The sequence below is a fragment of the Oculina patagonica genome, chromosome 7, assembly GCF_052425735.1.
Source record: "Oculina patagonica isolate OP01 chromosome 7, crgOcupat, whole genome shotgun sequence".
NCBI lineage: Eukaryota > Metazoa > Cnidaria > Anthozoa > Scleractinia > Oculinidae > Oculina > Oculina patagonica.
Genome location: NC_135764.1, coordinates 11,212,907 through 11,230,695, shown reverse-complemented (window position 1 = coordinate 11,230,695; position 17,789 = coordinate 11,212,907). Strand labels below are relative to the sequence as shown.

Below are 17,789 nucleotides of genomic sequence, written 5' to 3'. Positions count from 1 at the left end.
TTTCTTTTCTGTATGTAATACGAGCATATGAACGATTTTGAGTCAGTTGAACAGAAAACGCGCTCTGCCCAATCTAGCTAATGTGTGGCTATCTATAACCAGCGTTTTATGGAATAACTTCGTATAGGATAACCAGCTTGACCGACATAGTTCTTGGTGAGTATCGATTGTTCCGTTTTCTCTGCCGATTAAGCAGCCTTGAGCAGTTTGAGGGGCGTTCTATGAATAATATCGTGTTCAAATTTTCAGCTGCCCGGGGCGATGGGATGTAAAAAACACACAAGTTATTCAAGGTCATTCAGGTGGTGTATTACGGTACATTTTAAAGCAACTGCCTCGAATTGTAAGTACAGTGTAAATTTTCTTTTGTGTAGCTCTCACCTGCATGAAAATATAAGATTCGACGAGGTTTTCGGTAGCTGGAGGATAGCATTCATGACATGAACATGTATTTTCATTGTTCGCTAAATCCGAATGAAACAAAATCGAAAGATGAAAAGAGACCATTCATTCGACCTAGAAAAGATATTAGCAGATCATTTTCATCCATAAGGCATTGACCTTACGAAAATAGATGAACGAATAAAAGCCGGCATTTTATTTTGCAACTGTAACGCAGTGTACGCAGTGTAACGGTACACAGTTTAAATTTAGGCGCGCCGCGCGAGCGTGCTTCATAACCTCTGGATCACTTTTGGATCTGTTTCTTGGTGCACGTAACTTTTGATAATGGTCTTTATTTCAGTTACTTTCTGGCAAAGTAATTAATCTTGTATTTAGATCAGAAGGGCCTGCGAATGTTCGAACTATAAGCATGATAAAGACTCGAGAAAACGATCCCACGAAAAATTGTCTAAACATGATCGGGATATCGGGCTATTAACTATTTATTTCCGGTTTCGTTAATCGTTTTTTCACAACATTATTTTCACGTTGCTTCTGCAACAACCATTTTTCGAAAGGGATGAAAAGATATCGTAAACTGAATTGACATCACGATATGTTGAAGTAGAAATAAAAAAAAAAATGCATCTCTTAAAAGCGCTCCCTGATTTGTGCGTGACGCATTTTTCAGATTGTGTGACCACCCTGAACACATGATGACGGCCGCGCGCAAAGCCGAAACAAGTATTCCTTTGTTTCATTTGACCGAAAGGTAACAAATGTCAGCCCTTTCAATTGAAAAGATTACATGCCCAGATAGCTTTTAATATTTTTTTCAAAAAGGTCGAATTGCCTAATTATTTTATGCTTATCGTCATGATTGCAGAATACCGCTCATGCGAGCAGTGCTTGCATTGGTTTTTGTGATTCATACTCCGATGAGAGACACAATAATTGCAGTTTATCCAATTTATTTCCTTTTGAAGCATTTTCAACCAAATGATTTGTTCATTTCCGTTTTCTGAAGATCATCATTCATATCGGGACTGTTTGTGCTTGTCGCCATGGTTGCAGACCACCGCTCATGTGAGCAGTGCTTGCATTGGTGTTTGTGATTCATACTCCGATGAGAAATAAAATAATTATGGCCGTTAGTTTTAAGAGTTTTCTAAAACAGAAACAACAAGATGAGAACAACTTTCGGACTCGTTTCGATGCGATCGTTTTTTGTGCTTGTCGCCATGGTTGCAGACTACCGCTCATGTGAGCAGTGCTTGCATTGGTGTTTGTGACTCATACTCCGATGAGAAACAAAATAATTATGGCCGTTAGTTTTAAGAGTTTTCTAAACAGAAACAACAAGATGAGAAGAACTTTCGGACTCGTTTTAATGCGATAATTAATTTGTGCTTGTCGTCAGACACATACTCCGATGAGATACATTAGTTTTAAGGCCCTATTCTCGCAGAGGAAAACTAAGGAAGCAGATGATGATGATTAGTTTTAAGAGTTTTCTAAAACATCAGCAAAAAAAAAATGAGTATCATTTTCGGATTTGGTTTGCCGTAGTAAAAGTATAATACTAATAGTATTGTGTCATTGTCGCCATCGCTTCCGTTCATCTTATAGACTGCACCTGGTTCCTTGTTGGTATTTGAAACACTAAGTTTGCCGTCCGTCCAATGACTGTGCCTGGCTGGCATTTTTAAGCATCTAACTCTGTCGTTCATCAAAAAGACTGTGCTCTGCCAACTTGTACTTAAACATCTATCTATGCAATAGATTCTGGAAGAAAAATCACCTTACCCTGCGATGTTGGCCTTTGAATCATTTTCGTGTGCCGTTTACCGAAACGATTGTGCGTTACTGGCAGTAAATTCATCTTTATATCCCATCCATCAATTGAATTAAAGGTTAAATTATGTCTTTTATATTGATCATATAAATGGAATTTATATCTGAAAAGATAATGATAATTTTGTTTAGAATTCAACCTGCTTAGCGGACATTTTGTTCTATAAAATAATCGATAAAAGGGTTTGTGCTGAAATGGTTCAAGCTGTATTCGCGTTGTTCAGATATATCGATGGGTTCATCCTGAGTTTTAATCTTAAGGTATGTGACAAGTCCATTTTTAGTTATAAAGTAAACAAAGTATTTTGTCCTAGACAAAAACAAGTAGATTTACACTATTAAGGACACAAACCATTTTTTTCCGGGGTAAAACTACTGGCTGGCAAAAAAAGGGCAGAAAATTAACATACCTCGCAGAAAAAAGGTGAATAAATGTTCCTGGCTGGGAAACCAGGACGAAAACAAACATTGCTGGCAAAAAGGTAAACAAATGTTTCTGGCTGGGAAAAAGTCAGAACATTATGGATGCTGGCTGGCGAAAACAGCTATTAAAATAATTGCTAGCTGGCTCTGAAGAGCGGATATTTTTTTCCCACGGTAGTTAAAAATTAACTGAAAATGCCTTTGCGCATGCCCATTCATCATCTAGGTCACTAATGAATGGATTTTGATAATAACCTTCGTTGGGTACTTCTGAGCAACACGATTCAGGGACGGGAACACGCTACGAGGGCCTTTGCAACAAACGGTTTCATGGTGCAAAATTCGCCATGTTGGATAGCAAGCTACGCTCTGAGAAAATTGCATTAGGACTTCCAACGGAATAAAGACTCTCGCATTAATTTATAGCAGATTTTGTGACACCTGACCACGTTCGTTACAATTACAAAACACTGTGACACCAGTGTCATCAGAGTTGCGCCGGCCTTTTGTCGGGCAAGTTGTTTTCATGTAAAGATCTTTTTTCATGATTGAAGAAAATAGGAAATCAAATTTTAGGAATCGAAGGAAGGGCAAGGAAGTATTTGGCTTAATCGAATCTGCACTGCCTTAGAAGTGATGAAAAATATCAAGCAAGAAAAAAGCTAACAGACAATAAACTTTGTAGTTTTCATCTTCTTTTTTAATGGAACAGAACTCAAAGATATATTTCTAACGTAGCAGTACTATAATGATAATTATAACAGTGTACTGCTACACAAAGTATGCATATATTTAATTTATGAATAAATGGGAAATATATCGTAAATAATCTGTTTATGTGATATATGACCCTACTGGCAACTCTCCTAGCTCACAGGATTAGCGAAGGCAGGGGGAGGGGGGAGGGGGAGGGGGAGGGGGGTGATGGGAGGGAAGAAAGAAAATGATACCGTCTCTTTTTCCTTCGATTCCCCTCCCCTTACCCGTATTTAATCTCAAGTGGAAAGCTGGAGAGGACAATTATCAATGTGTTTAAATTTTAAATTGTTCTCGAAGAAAACAATAATTAACTCGAAAGCCGATAATCAAAGCAACGCATGATATTCTAAACGAATGTTGAACAATATTTTGACCTCTATCTTTAAAATCTTAATATTATTATTCCATATTTTTATATCATTAATATTCCAGTAAATCTATGCATTTTATCCTTGTTTACAAATATACTGACACAATATAGAATATAATATTCTTACAATGAATACATACAATGTATATAATATTTCTTTTAAAAGTCTTTTCTACAAAAAAATGAATATATTAACTATCATAATAAAATATGTCTACTGCTTTGAACTTTGTCCGCGAAAACATGTTCCTTAAAAATCGTCTTAAAATGCTGGAAAGGCAGTTATGACAGTAAAGTTAAAAGCTAATGCATATGAACCCATTAATTTATTTCTTGGAACCCAGAGATCAATTCAAAACAAAGAGTATAAGTTTAACTAACAACTTTGAGCGAGTACCAAATCCTACAGTCAAAACTATCCTTCAAAGATAACATTAACCACAGTCCTCTTGACAAAAGATATACCGATTCGTTGCTCTTTGCAGAAAATCTTAACATTAAGCTTGCATGCCTTGTTCAAGGCAATTTTTCGCCTGTCCACAACAAACCGAAACGGGGTTCTGTTACGTGGTGTTGTAATCTTTACGGTGGACAAGATAGAATTGAGTTTATGTATCGACATATCAGTTGGAGATTAAAAGTTTATTTTCATTCTTCACACGCAATTTTTGTGCAATCTTTCTTTTCTCAGGCTGGGTCAAACAAAGCTAGAAGAAGGAAACAGAAGCAACCTTTGGAATTGTCTCCCAAATGTTACAATAGTTAATTGAGACAAATCGCTTTGTAGTATATTTAGCAACAGAGCATTTACCTACTCTTCCAGTTTGTTCCTACGTCAATTTTATAAAACAATAACTCGATGATTGTCGCTATCAGCAACAACAATGTACCCACCCGGAGAGACAGCCACGCCCTTTGGGTAGCACTTCTGACCGAGTCCATTGAGTCCAGACGCAATAGTAGCCTCCAGGCTCCCGTCCTCATTAAAAATTTGGATGCGATGATTATACTGGTCTGATACAATCACGTGGTTGTCCATGTCGAAGGCAATCCCTGTCGGATACTTGAGCATCGATAGTCCGGATTCCCCCGCGCCAATCTCGCGCACGAAGTTCCCATTGGCGTCGAATACTTTAACAGCGTGGTTGTTGCTGTCTGTGACAAAAATATCACCTTTAGCATCCATGATGGCGTGATAGGGATGATCAAGTTCTCCTTGTGCGTTTCCATGGCAACCTAACACGCGCAGAAGGCTGCCATCTTCTTTAAATATTTGTATTCTGCTGTTGCGCCGGTCGGTGACTATAATTTCGTCATCGTTGCCCAGGGAGACTCCCCACGGACGTTTCAACTTCCCTTGACTCTCCCCGTAGCCACCAAACTTGTTGATAAACACAAAGTCTTTTGTGAAACGTTGAATGCGATGGTTGTCCTTATCGCAGACAACGATGTTGCCTTGTTTGTCCACAGCCACGTCCGTTGGATGGTTTAGTTGTCCGTTTTTTTCTCCGAGGTTTCCAAAACTTTTGACGAACTTTCCTTGAGGGTCGAAAATCTGTATTCGATGGTTATGGCAATCTGCTACAAGGATCTTCCCCTCGCTATCCACCGCTACGCCGCAGGGGAGTTTAAATTTCCCCTTGACTTCGCCCAGGCTTCCAATGCACAAAGTTGGACGCGTTATCTTGCTGTAAATGCGGGGATTGGTGACCATAACCTTGAATGGGCTCCCTTTGATGGGCTGGTTATGAATTGCTACTCCAACTTCGTGTTCACCGTTTAAGCTGGGAGTAAAACCGACTGCATAGTTTCCGTCGCCTTTGTCGACGATTTCCGAACGCACAGTCGCCTTGTTCGGGCTTCGGACGTCGATCGTAACTAGATCTCCCCCGCGATGTTTTGGCTGGTTGTCGAAACCTTTCGCCGTCACGACAAACTCAGCTGTTGCGCCAACCTGAGCCTTTACGAGCCCGTCGCCATTTGCCGTCGACAAATCCGAGCATGTGTCGGAAACGACGATTTGGCCGAGCGCTTTCCGAGTAGTTTCGACGGAGTTATCGTCTGGAAAATAGTAAACGTTCTTTAAATTCGTCGTATTGTAGTCCTTTCGAGTGTTGGAGATTTCGTTTAACTTTCTTTTCAAGTGTTTTTGAATGACTAAAATTTCTAACTCGTTTCCGATTTTGATTGCTCTCTCTGCAAATTGACAGCTGCCACTCAATCGTTCAAGAATTAATTCAAAATGCTGCTTTTCCTTTCTCAGCGAGCTTTCCTTGTTTTTAAAAGCACTGTTAATCTCATCCAGCAATTTTTCTTCTTGCTGTTGAAGAGTCGCTATTAAAATCTGCGTGTTTTCATGAATAGCATTTTCCATGGTTGTCCGTTCATCTTGAAGCTTACAAAGCAAGTTCTTGACTTCGTTCAACGATTTTCGCGTGTTTTCGATTTGTGTTTTTCCCTGGCCCAGCAAACTTGCCATGCTATGTTTCTGCTTGTGATAAACCTCGCGTAAATAGGAAAATCTGTGTTTTCTGTGCTCGCTAGCTGTGCAATCGAGGCATATCGGTTCGTCACATGTTTCGCAGAAATACTTCAGTTTTTCTTTTTGATGATCGGGACAGCTCCCAAGCGCACTCGTAACTTCCGATTGTTCTTCGGGTATATCCTCGAGAAATTGATCTTGAAGATGATGCAGCGCGTAGTCTTTGGAATGCTTGTGAAATTTTCGGTGATGGTTGTGATGAACAGGCGGCGATCGGAGAAACTTTGAGTTCGTTGTGTTAATCGCCACAATTTCCGTAAAATATCCATTCAAGAGCGCCGCGGGCGACTGTGATATTTCGCCAGGAAGAAATGAATTCATCATACAGTTGTAGAACCTTTTCTTTAAAATTTCGTCGTTTAAATCGCAAAATTTACTGGGATCCATTCTCGCTGGCTATCAAAGATTTGAACCGTGCAGCTTCATGCAGATGAATGATTTGAAAGTCGGTTAAGCCACTTGAGAATGGTTTTTGTAGCAACGATGTTTACGATTCTTAAGTAAGCAATATTCTTTGCGGGAGATATTAAACAAGGAAGTTTCTTTTGATATATCTGCCCGTCGCTGAGTCAAATAAGAGGCCGTAATTTCTGGATGTTCAAGGATATTGCTTATCCACCATAAGTCTTGTGACGAAAACTCCTGAAAATGGACAAAAGAAAAAGAGGCCGCATGTTAAATGCAAATACGCAAACGAAAAAATAACACAGATTACAAGACAAAAAACTTCGTTGACATTAGCCAATAAAATACCTAAGAAAACTGACAAAATCATGTCAAAAACGAATCAAACGAACAGGTTTGTTTAAACTGCAAAGAAAGCACGCAACATTTGAATCCGAAAAGAAAACATCGTTCACGCTTACATGTAAATTACAGATGCGCAAGACGATTTAAAATCCAGCCGGATATTCTTTGCTGCCTAGTATCCCAGCTGTTGATTTTCAAGGCATCCCTTTATCCTCTTCACAAAAGAACTATTCTTTCCAATCGATTACATTTATGATTTGTCTTGGCGACGCTAAACGACGAAACAAAAGAGAAACGCTTTGATTGGCTATCGGCAAACACGGCATCAATACTGTTTTTGTCTTATCATAGTATCCCAAATACGCAGACGGCTTAAGAGCAATTTGTGAAAAAGATCTAAAAAGCAAATCGTTTCCATTGATAAATTAATTAGTAGAAATTCCACTGGGATTTATATTTCTTTCTCGCTCGGCTTTGCGTGTTCGTGCGTTTGCGCGCGAAAAGAAAAAAATTAACTATGCCCTACACTATTTTTGTGCTTAGTTGTGGTTGGGATATTTGTCAACTATGTAATTAAAAATGCTCTTATGCCGATTTTAATGTCACTCAGCTGGTAATTCACAACAATATTAATCGTTTAAATCCCACAAACTGGATTAAAGATTCATTTTTTTCTTATTAATTGTGATAAAATGAACTTAAGTATGAAATATTCTGTAAGATTGTGAAAGGGTTTCATAATATTTGCACGAGCTTGAAATTTTTTAGAAAAGTTCACGTGAATGAAGCTCCTGTTTTGTGGACAGTACTGACATGAAACATTCATAATACATAAAAGAAATTGTCAACTGAGGGTCTTGCTAGACAATTTTTGTCAAATTATGCACACAACTTACGAATGGTATTTTTGCAACATTACATACTCGGGTTACAGTACCTAAACAAGCATACTGCCCCGAGTACATGTACATTTGTCGTAAATTCGCTGATTTATATTGCCAATACTTGGGTATACGTGCTTTGAATTACAACAAAACTGTTGTTTGTTGAGAGCTAAATCTTTTCTACGGATTCAACGGAAGCCTATGTGACAATAAATGCATAATAGTTTCAGCTGTAGGCTAAGGCTTCTAATCCTTGCTTTTACATTTAATTTGCTACGTTACACTTAAATTTAGTCCGAATGCTAAACAACAAATATTTGCTGAATTACTGAATACCTAAATCGCTCACGTCACTATTAACCACACTAAGAGATGTTTGCTTAAAAGATCTTACTTGCCTTTTAGTTGTTAAATCTTGTACAATTGCCTAAGAGCTCTTGACGAAATTGTTGAAATTTGAATGGCCAGCGACAACTTAAACACTCCGCAGCAAGCCTTGCTTTTTTCAGGCCATCTAATTTGCCGTTATAACAACAGAGCTCCCAAAACGACCCAAACATAATGTCTCACAAGCAAAAGTGACCCGTTGCGTAGTTTATTATTTTCCCTCAATAAATTTGGCTTTAAAATAGCAATCAAAGCGATTAACCCTTCCATAGAAGTTTAAAAACATTATCACCTAAATCATTCAATGTCCCGCCCAACTTCGATTACGAAGCACTTTTAGGCAGACCCTGAGAAAATAAAAAGGTGCAAACTTCTCGTCAGCTGTCTGCTCACATAAAATAGGCTGCTAAATGATTTCGCAATCCTTGAATCTCCGAACGTTTTTCATTTTACAAGCATTTCTATCTGATTCCTAGAAGAAAACGAGCGATTTATATGTTAAAAAAAGAAAAGTTGAAATTCAACCGAGACGACTTGGAACACAATGATGTCAATGAGTTAGACTCTCAAAAGCGAATATCATGTACAGAAAGGCTCTATTGTTCTGGGTTTCGCAAAGCGGATAGCCCAAACAAGATTTACTTAGCGACTGAAATAAATCGTAAACCGATATATCTACGTTTGCTTTTCTCCACATTTGATTCTTCAAACTTTTTGCCCGAAATATAAAGAAATTACCCAAGCCGGAAGCACTTAAATATATTCCCGCGAAAGGTTTCGAGTCGTTCCCGCGAATCTGTTGTGCCTATTGTTTATTTACACGCTAAATGTAACAACCAACGTTCGTTCTAAATAGTCAGCGACTTTTCAAAAAACAGCTTTGCTGTTAAATTCGGTTGGTGCATGTGCTTGTGGCATCTTTGGCTAAATACAATTACATGATTTTGCTAGAATGGTTTTAAAGTACACAATGCGTAAGGTTGAGATTGACTTAGCCTGTTCCAGGCTCTCGGTTTGAAAAAAAAAGCATGCGTGTACAAAACTTAACTAAGTCCAAGTACTATATACTGACGAATAACGCCGGCAAAACTATCGCTAAATGTACACTTACCGAAAACTGCGGAATTATGCGGATGTACTTGGAAATCTTGCATGTAACTAATCAATTTAGCCACAGATTTGTTATAAGTTGTTGAAGGTAAACTAAAACGTCGTTTGGCGGTCTATGTATGACCGCTGGCGTATCGCGAATACGAAAAGTCGCTCAAAGTCACGTTTTACAGGAGAAACAGGCGACCGAATATCTGCCTTATCCAGCAAACAATGACTAAGCGGCCCTTTTAATTTTCCTGCACGTGTGTTTCAGTGCGTTTTTCATACATGCAGTTTACAACGCTTTTGTTATTAAGCTAGTTGTATGACGTATTGTTTGTACAGTGCTATGGAATTGTCTTTGACATGGTAATCCATGTACAAATGTGGTATTAGCTAGTCTGCGTCATAGCAACGTAGCTTTTGCTAAAGAAAAGGCTTTTTAGGCTTTTATGTAGTTAATCTTATTTCTTTTAGTCACATTTGTTACAAAACTGTGCAACTTCACTTTGTCATAACTTTATTTACAAAACTTCGCTAATATTTTTATACTTTTTGGTTGTTACAGTTTATCAAAGTACTTCCTTATTTCAAAACTTCCTTTTCCTCTTTCTCGTTTTCAAACTTCCGTAGTCATTAAAAAGCCCTTTAAGGAAGTGCTTTTTACTGATGAGAAATCAAAATATCAACGAAATTCTACAGTTTTAGTTATCAACGCTTCACTTTATATCGAGAATCAAGGCTGAATCTATCGATAAACTGCTGGTTACCCTGGGTAACTGGTGTTAGAGGGAACATTGGGCACGAACGTTTTTTTTAATTTTGGGAAAGGAGTGGGGCGAGAGGTACTGAAATAGCGTTTCTCTCCCGGCCGCGCGTAGGGCTTTCCACAAGTTGCTCGAAGTTTCTGAAAAAGATGCTCGAAAGTTGCTCCAAAAATCCAAAACGCTGTTGTTGTTTTTCAAGAACATTTCTCCAAGTACATGCTAATTTTCCTTTGACGGTAAGATTTCGAAGCAGTTAAATGCAATTTTTACTGCGACAGAAGTATCTAAACTGAACCCTTTTTTTCACTGAGAACAATCGTAAAGATATCGATGACGTCGTGTTTACTGACTAATTTTGTAATGTTTTTAATGCGGAATGAGTCGAAGGTCGAAACGTCTTCGCATTTTCCTCGAAAATCTTCGGAAAACTTCGTTAACCTTCGGAAACGTTCCGTATGGTCTTCGAACAACACTCGGACAATCTTTGCTCGAAATGCAACAAGTTGCTCAAAAGGAAAAAAGATGCTTAAAGGGGAAAAAGTTGCTCGAAATGTGAAAAGTTGCCAAAAGTTACCGAGCAACTTGTTACAATTTACGCCCAACATCTCTTCTAGCGCCTTGTAAGCAAGATTCAGCTGCATACGGCCTAAAATGAATTGAGTAAAGTGGAAAATCGGATCATATGGAAATTCTCTGGACGGGTTTGACAGAAACGTGTCTAGCGCAAAATCATTGGTTTTTATTAACAGACAGCAGAAGGTTTGTATGGGAGAATATTACCGAGGTCGTGAACGCAGTGAGGTCTGTACTCACAACCGAGGCCAAGATTCTCCCATATATACCAACTAAGCTCGGTTAATAAGATGTTATCTCCGCGCAACCATGTATTATCCTCTATTATTTAAATCGCTGACAATTTACATGCAAACGGACATGAAAACTTTGTACAAATAAAGGCCGAGCTCACTGACAGCCGTAGGAGGCTTGATGGCCTAATGTTTAGTGCGCAGGACTCCGGATCGAGCGGTCCGGGTTTGAGCCCTTGCCGGGGCGCTGCGTTGTGTTCTTGGGCAGAACACTTTACTCTCATAGTGCCTCTCTCCACCCAGGTGTATAAATGGGTACTTGCGAATTTACTGCTGGGGGGGATAACCCTGTGATGGACTAGCATCCCATCCAGGGGGGAGTAGCAATACCCTCCGGCTAAGCTCCGGCTATATGGGCCACTTGGCTCGGACACAGACTTTACCTACCTCACTGACAGCTAGGTATGTCTTCAATTTCTCCAGCCTCGTTCATTAACTGAAAAATATTCTTATCTGCGTTTAAGTCGCTTTTCGTAGTGTTGAGTACTTTTTAAAATCTGGCCTTGCAAAAACGTCGTAATTTTGTCTCCAGTCGGTTATTTGACTGCGCATGCCTGAGCCAAAATTAAAAGTTGCCAAAGTTTGCTCATTTTCTTCACTTTCTTCTCGTAAAGTCTTTCAATTTTGGTTCTCTACTTTACACCAAACTAAAGTGGAATTTTTAATATCTGCTCCCGCCATTTATAATTAGAATTCAAAATTGGTTATAAAAATTGACACTCATGACCTCATTAAGACTACAGTATATTAGTAATTCAGTATAAACAGAAATATAAGTATGCAAAAATCTAAATGTTTCCTTAAAACCTGACTGAAACAAAAAAGGAGAACATTAAAAAGAAATTAGCAAAAACGAAGTACGCCAGGGTTTTTCAATGTTTTTTCTGTTTGGATCAATTTCGAGATTGAAATTAAAAATAGATAATGTATAACATGGCAGACAGTCATTTTCCGGCTGCTTATAGAAGCAATTTCTGTATCTCTAATGAACAAGCTAAAATAAGCACAATATTAATAGGCAATCGTATCATAGATAATTTCCAGCTGAGGTTATATTTAGTTTTAATAACTGATCATTCAAACAAGAACCTGCTTGAACAATAACTCCATGCTAAATATTTATAGACCATTGACTGAAAACGGCTTTATTTTAACCTTCACTGTAAATAATAAAAATTAAAAACTCATAAGTGTTTGAATCCCCACACGCTGTTCAATTCCGCTACTTGACAAATTAAAACAATCTTTAATTTCGAATTTCGCTGATTTTGTTTGGACTTTCGTGATACAAATTTGCCGTTCATGAGATCACTACTTGTGCCTGCCGTATAGACTTAAGGAACAACCGACATTAGTGACTAGCCTAATTAATACTTATCAGAAAATTACTTTTAAAAGTAGTAACGTCTTTACAATAATGATTTTCTGTTTCAATTTCGCCAGCTTCCGTTTCAGTGATGGCCGTCACGTCTCGCAATGACCGCTGACATTCCCGGCTCGATTCGAATTGACACGTACCGGTGAAGAACCCACGCACATTCGTGAAATTTTAATCAACTTTTGACTGTTATTTTTAATAATCAGTTATGCCACTTTTTAGTTTGATGAGACCGCGTATATTCCACCGACAAAAAGAAAACACAAGACTCTATGGCGACGGAAACTACCAAACTAAAGAAAATAGACTCCGTCAAAAGGATGAACAAATTGATACCGCAATTTTCGAGCCGTTTATTGTTAGGGTGGAAACTTGAGAAATCTGAAGCCATTAAGTTATCTTGAAAATAAATCGAGCAATTTTGGCGATAAGGTCACCCTTTTTGAGATGAAAATAGGTTTTTTAGTCTTTTCACACGAGAAATACTATATCGCGTAAACCTTACGGAAGGTATGGGCATATATTCACAAATTTTTATCCAACCCTTTATTGGGTTCTTCTAAGCAAATCCTTTGTTTTGATTGTGCTCAAAATACAGTCAAGTCTGAAATATTTTAAAGGAGTTATCAATCCTCTACATAAGCCCTAAATCATATAGAACATTGACTTTTTTCCCAACGCACTTTGCATATATCAGCGACCAGCGCGTGAGCCAGCAATAAATACTCAAAACGAAGCTCACTTTTTGCTTTTACACACCACTTCGTTTTGACGATCTTGGAGGCGCGATTCGAAAATCCTGACCGACCCAAGTGCTTGTTGACTGCATGGAAATTCTCTCGGTGCAGTTCAAACCATCTTCGGTGCCGACAGACCCTTGTTCAAGTTCTACGAAGCCAGCACCTCGAGCCTTGCAGCCCATATCCACTTGCTGTGACCTCTCGCCGAAACAAAGCGCGCGCAATTTCCAGAAATGCGACCTGAAGACGCAACACACCGCAACAATAAGCATCAACCCGAATATAACAACCACAGCGATAACAGGGCTGCTAAGGACATTCTCTTCATCCGCTACAGGCTTTTCACAGGTTGAAGAAGCCAGAATGCATTTTCCTTTACAGCAATGCTCCTCAATGCTGCCTGGTGAGCCGCAATGCTCGTCTCGAGTGCATGTTAAGTTGCAAGATCGTCGACAGTAACCGCTACAACAATGTATGTAGTCCCCGAGACAGTCCCTGTGGGTATCGCACTGTCGACTCTCGGCAGCTCGCAAAAATCCAAAGAAAATAATTGTTGAAAAGACGATGATACTTAAGCTTGGTAGTTCGAGGCTTGTTTTCAGCATTCTTCGATCTCTCAGCAGTCTGTGATCTCTATTCCAAAATGCATCAAAATGGACCATGGTTACTCTAGTAAACTCGTATAAAAAGAGAATTTACAATGGTTCTTCGCTTGGCCTTATGCTGCGACGAGTCGATTTTGTCTTTTCACTCGTTGCATAGACAATATTTGTCTCGATTATTTTCCTTTGCGTGCTGGCAATTGCATTTAAGTCACGTATCGAGTCGTTAAAAGCATTCTTGCTTGAATTACTTCATTTAAAGGGAAATTCTATCCTGAGCCTGGCATATCAAATCTACGAACTCTTAGTTCCTCGACGAGTTGAAACAGCTGTGTGAAATGGTTTGCGCGCTTTTCATTTTAAACCCCTTTTCGTTCAAGGCCACAGACTTTAATATTGTTGCTCCGGGCGTTTGTAAGCGGAAAAATAAATCAAACCGGTAGTAACTCCTGAATTATAAATTGCCTGATTTGAATAAGAATACAGGATGAAACTCGGCGTAGAATTTATCTTATCAAGTACATCCACCTTAATACGATGGTTCTCGTGCGATATTTGTACAGTCTATAATGCATATTTTCTATAAGTAAAAAGTTAGTACAAGAAAGTAATAAAAAGATTTCCATAATCTTGATTTCGACGGACGTTTTTGTCAAAACGAAATAGTAAAAGATTGCTTGCTGTTATCCAGTATTCAATAATTGATTTTTACATGCGGGGTTTGAATAAACTTTTACACAGCTTTTTTCTAAATAGACAAACATACCACCCAAGTTTGCTAAAATATCTCACCACAAGAAAACATATTTTCTTTTCACCTGTAAAAACAAGATATTCATTGCGTGATCGTGCGGTAGATATCAATTGGGTACTGTCCTTTACAGACTTATCAATAGTGACAAGTGTATTCTGTTTGCTTATTTGGACGCGGTGATAGGCTAATGAAATGTAGAACCCAATTTAATGCTTGCCATTCAAGGAGAACCCATTTCAATCTTGTTCGGATGTGAGATTCTCATGATTCATACTTTTGATATGTTGTCTTTGAGTTATTGACAGTTGTTTCCTTCCAGCCATATTGCTAATCAGACCTAAATGAAAGTAACGTTCAACTAGTCTGAGCCATTTTTAATTTACTGTCGAAACGTTGCTTGAAAGGACGTAAAAATAGCGCTGAAATTCCATTTTTGTTGACAAATTAATTCGATTTTCCTAAAAGTGTCTCTATAAATATTGACGTTTTTATTCTTAGATGAGTTAAAATATTAGTTTTGCTTTTTTTATTTAGGTTTTATTTTCTCAACAAGCAATCACTGTGTGTGTCAATAGTTTTTAGCTTTAAGGCTAATGGTGTTTTCAATAGGTGATTCAAAATATTAATCATGTTCGCAGTTTTTACTTTAAATAACAATTCTTTAATCGATCTTTATTATCTTCATCGAACGATAAATTTTTGTATGGAAATAAGTTGCCCCTTAGTACACTAGCCCAATAAAATATTATTTACAGCAAAGCAAGTCGTCTTCGTTTAACTATTCTCGAACCCTGAGAAATGATAGTCGATTTGCCGACCGATTAGTGAAAAAATATAGACCCATTTTACTCGCCGCGTGAATGTTGTCACATTTTAGAATTTACACCTGGGAGGCCTTTATCCTTCTACTTTTACTTGTGATTAAAAAAGAGCTATGACAAATTCCATCAGGGATAAAAAGATGAGGCAACATATTTCACGACACAAATAAAACAACGATTTTTCATATCAAACTTTTGTGTTATGTATATTTTATTTTTGTTACATAGTTACTTCATACGAGCTGCTCTTTGTTTTTCTTCAGGAAGAAACGCCATAAGTCGGATAAAAAACAATGGAAATAAACTTGATTTAAATGACTCAACTTCACTTCATCTCAAATAAGGCGCAAACGTTTTACTAGCTAGGATGGTTAGAAATAACATTCGCAGAAGCCTGGCTGTCAAGGTCATCAAAATGTTTTACCACAAATGTATATTCGCCAAAAGTGATGTATAGCTGATATAGGGCATGATTTTCGATATTTATCGCGCTTTCCGATACCATTTTAACCTTTTCGAAAACGTAAAAAAAGTGATAAAATAAAAATTTCCCCGATGAGTTGATAAATTTAATTGCAAAATTTGGATTAAGTTTTGCTCACTAGAAGAAAACCTTTTCAGTCACTGCAAGAAGGTACCCGGTTGGAATGTACTTTAAAGGCAATCTATTAAATGAATGCCATATTGTGACATTTTAAAAGAAATTTAAGCAAATAAAATTCACCAAATTGTGATCTATTTCGATGCCAGTCAGTCGCTATGATAACTTCTTAATGGCTTCCGTCATCACTTTTTGCGATTACATTTAATGGCTTCCTAACAAAATCAAGCCATCATTGATTGATTTCCTGCAATCTAGTTTTGTGTCATTACACTCTTGAAATCATTCTAAGACTCGTTGACAGTGCTTCTATAATAAGGCAACTTTATGTACAGAAGCTTTTTAACATTAAAAATCAAATCAAGCCATCATTGATTGATTTCCTGCAATCTAGTTTTGTGTCATTACACTCTTGAAATCTTTCTAGACTCGTTGACAGTGCTTCTATAATAAGGCCACTTTTTGTACGGAAGCTTTTTAACATTGAAACAATTATATATGTGAAATACTCAAAACGAAAAGCAATATTTAACTATCATTGAAGTACCTTGCTGTCTCAAAAGCTTTTTGTTTTTGCCTTAAGGAAGTTTGACTGATATCGCAAATAATTCCGCAGAACATGATTGTAAATCAAGATTGATGCTGCTTATATATTATTTTACCCTCCCTCACGATTAAGTAGTTTTAAATTCGTATAAGGCACAATGAAAATCTCGCTAGATCAATGTTATACTTTCAAACTAAGAGAATTATGTTTTTTTTTGTTTTGTTTTTTTCTCTTGTTCAAACTTACAGACTTTGATGCTTTGAAAAATAAATTGTTATTTTATGTTTTCATTTTTCGTATTTATCAGAGATAAATATCGCATATATTCTACAACACAACACCGTTCAAAACTGAATACGTGAATTATTGCATGGACGGCAACAAAGTTTATGAACAATACTTATTGCAATTTATGCCACTTGTAATATAGTTTGCTATAATATTTTGTCGTCCACAGACGGATTTTTCAGGTTCATAAAGTTCCTCAGTGGAGGAGCTATAAAGGGTTAACCAGAAAACACTGAATATTTTACTTCAGTTCAATTTTATGGAGCCCGGGTCCTCATTTTCTCTGATGATAAATGTCCGGTTTTTTTTTTCTTATTTTATTTTTATTTTTCATTTTTATTTGTTTTAACTGATGTTATTTAAAACAATTCGTTCTGCTTACGTAATTTGATATTCTCGGATAGGGAAAGAGTGGTGCAATCACAGCTGCTCTCAAACAGTCTCATGCCGGAATGAGGGAAAACTGATAGCATGTTGAATCGTCTTGACGCAACTTTCACAGTCATGCGCAGTGCTACATTTTCCAGAGCCTTTGCTCCTACTTTGTCAGCGGTCAAGCAATCTCGAGCCTAGAGTCCGTCTATGTCGGTCAGCGGTACGGGACGGACTCGTCCCGGCGACCCTACCGCTGACCAACCGCTGACGGATCGCGGAGCCGGGGGTCACTCTGGGCTAGAGATTGGCGGTCAAGAGACAATGCTATAATCTCAGCTCCAGTGTCTCTCGGGCGTTCAAATTTAAAATGGTGGCAACCAAGAAGGCCAGAACGGCGTGGATCGAAATTAACCAGAAAACGGATCCGAAAAACTAGCCGCCATCTTGGTCCAAAAAAATTCCAAGAGGACTTTTTCGATTATAGAAAAAAGAGAGTTTAACCAATCACGCCGGCGATGGCGAAGACAACAGTGATTAAAGATTGAAGTTTACTTAAGAGTCGAGTCAGATTAACGTTCTGAAAAACACGTACGCCGAACTTGGTT

The 17,789-nt window shown here is 38.0% G+C and overlaps 2 protein-coding genes across 7 annotated transcripts in view; both read right to left on the bottom strand.

Moving 5' to 3' along the window:
- Positions 1-3,223: 3,223 nt before the first annotated feature.
- LOC144660704 (E3 ubiquitin-protein ligase TRIM71-like) overlaps positions 3,224-17,789 on the bottom strand; it is a 38,331-nt gene continuing 23,765 nt past the window's right edge. For 3 of the 6 annotated variants that reach the window (XM_078521421.1, XM_078521425.1, XM_078521422.1), the window contains exon 2: positions 3,224-6,974. In XM_078521421.1, the coding sequence (XP_078377547.1) occupies positions 4,632-6,719 (2,088 nt within the window). In that variant the 5' untranslated portion in view covers positions 6,720-6,974 and the 3' untranslated portion in view covers positions 3,224-4,631. Of the gene's footprint in view, positions 6,975-7,085; positions 7,107-7,198; positions 7,230-9,464; positions 9,777-17,789 lie in introns of those variants that run through there. The other 3 variants (XM_078521419.1, XM_078521423.1, XM_078521424.1) reach the window with 3 other exon arrangements.
- LOC144659847 (uncharacterized) lies at positions 11,896-14,994 on the bottom strand. The gene has a single exon (XM_078520373.1). The coding sequence runs from the start codon at positions 13,856-13,858 to the stop codon at positions 13,208-13,210; it is 651 nt and encodes a 216-aa protein (XP_078376499.1). The 5' UTR covers positions 13,859-14,994; the 3' UTR covers positions 11,896-13,207.

Coding starts and splice junctions, on each gene's coding strand:
- LOC144659847 (XM_078520373.1), bottom strand. CDS start 13,858: ATGGTCCATTTTGATGCATTTTGGAATAGAGATCACAGACTGCTGAGA.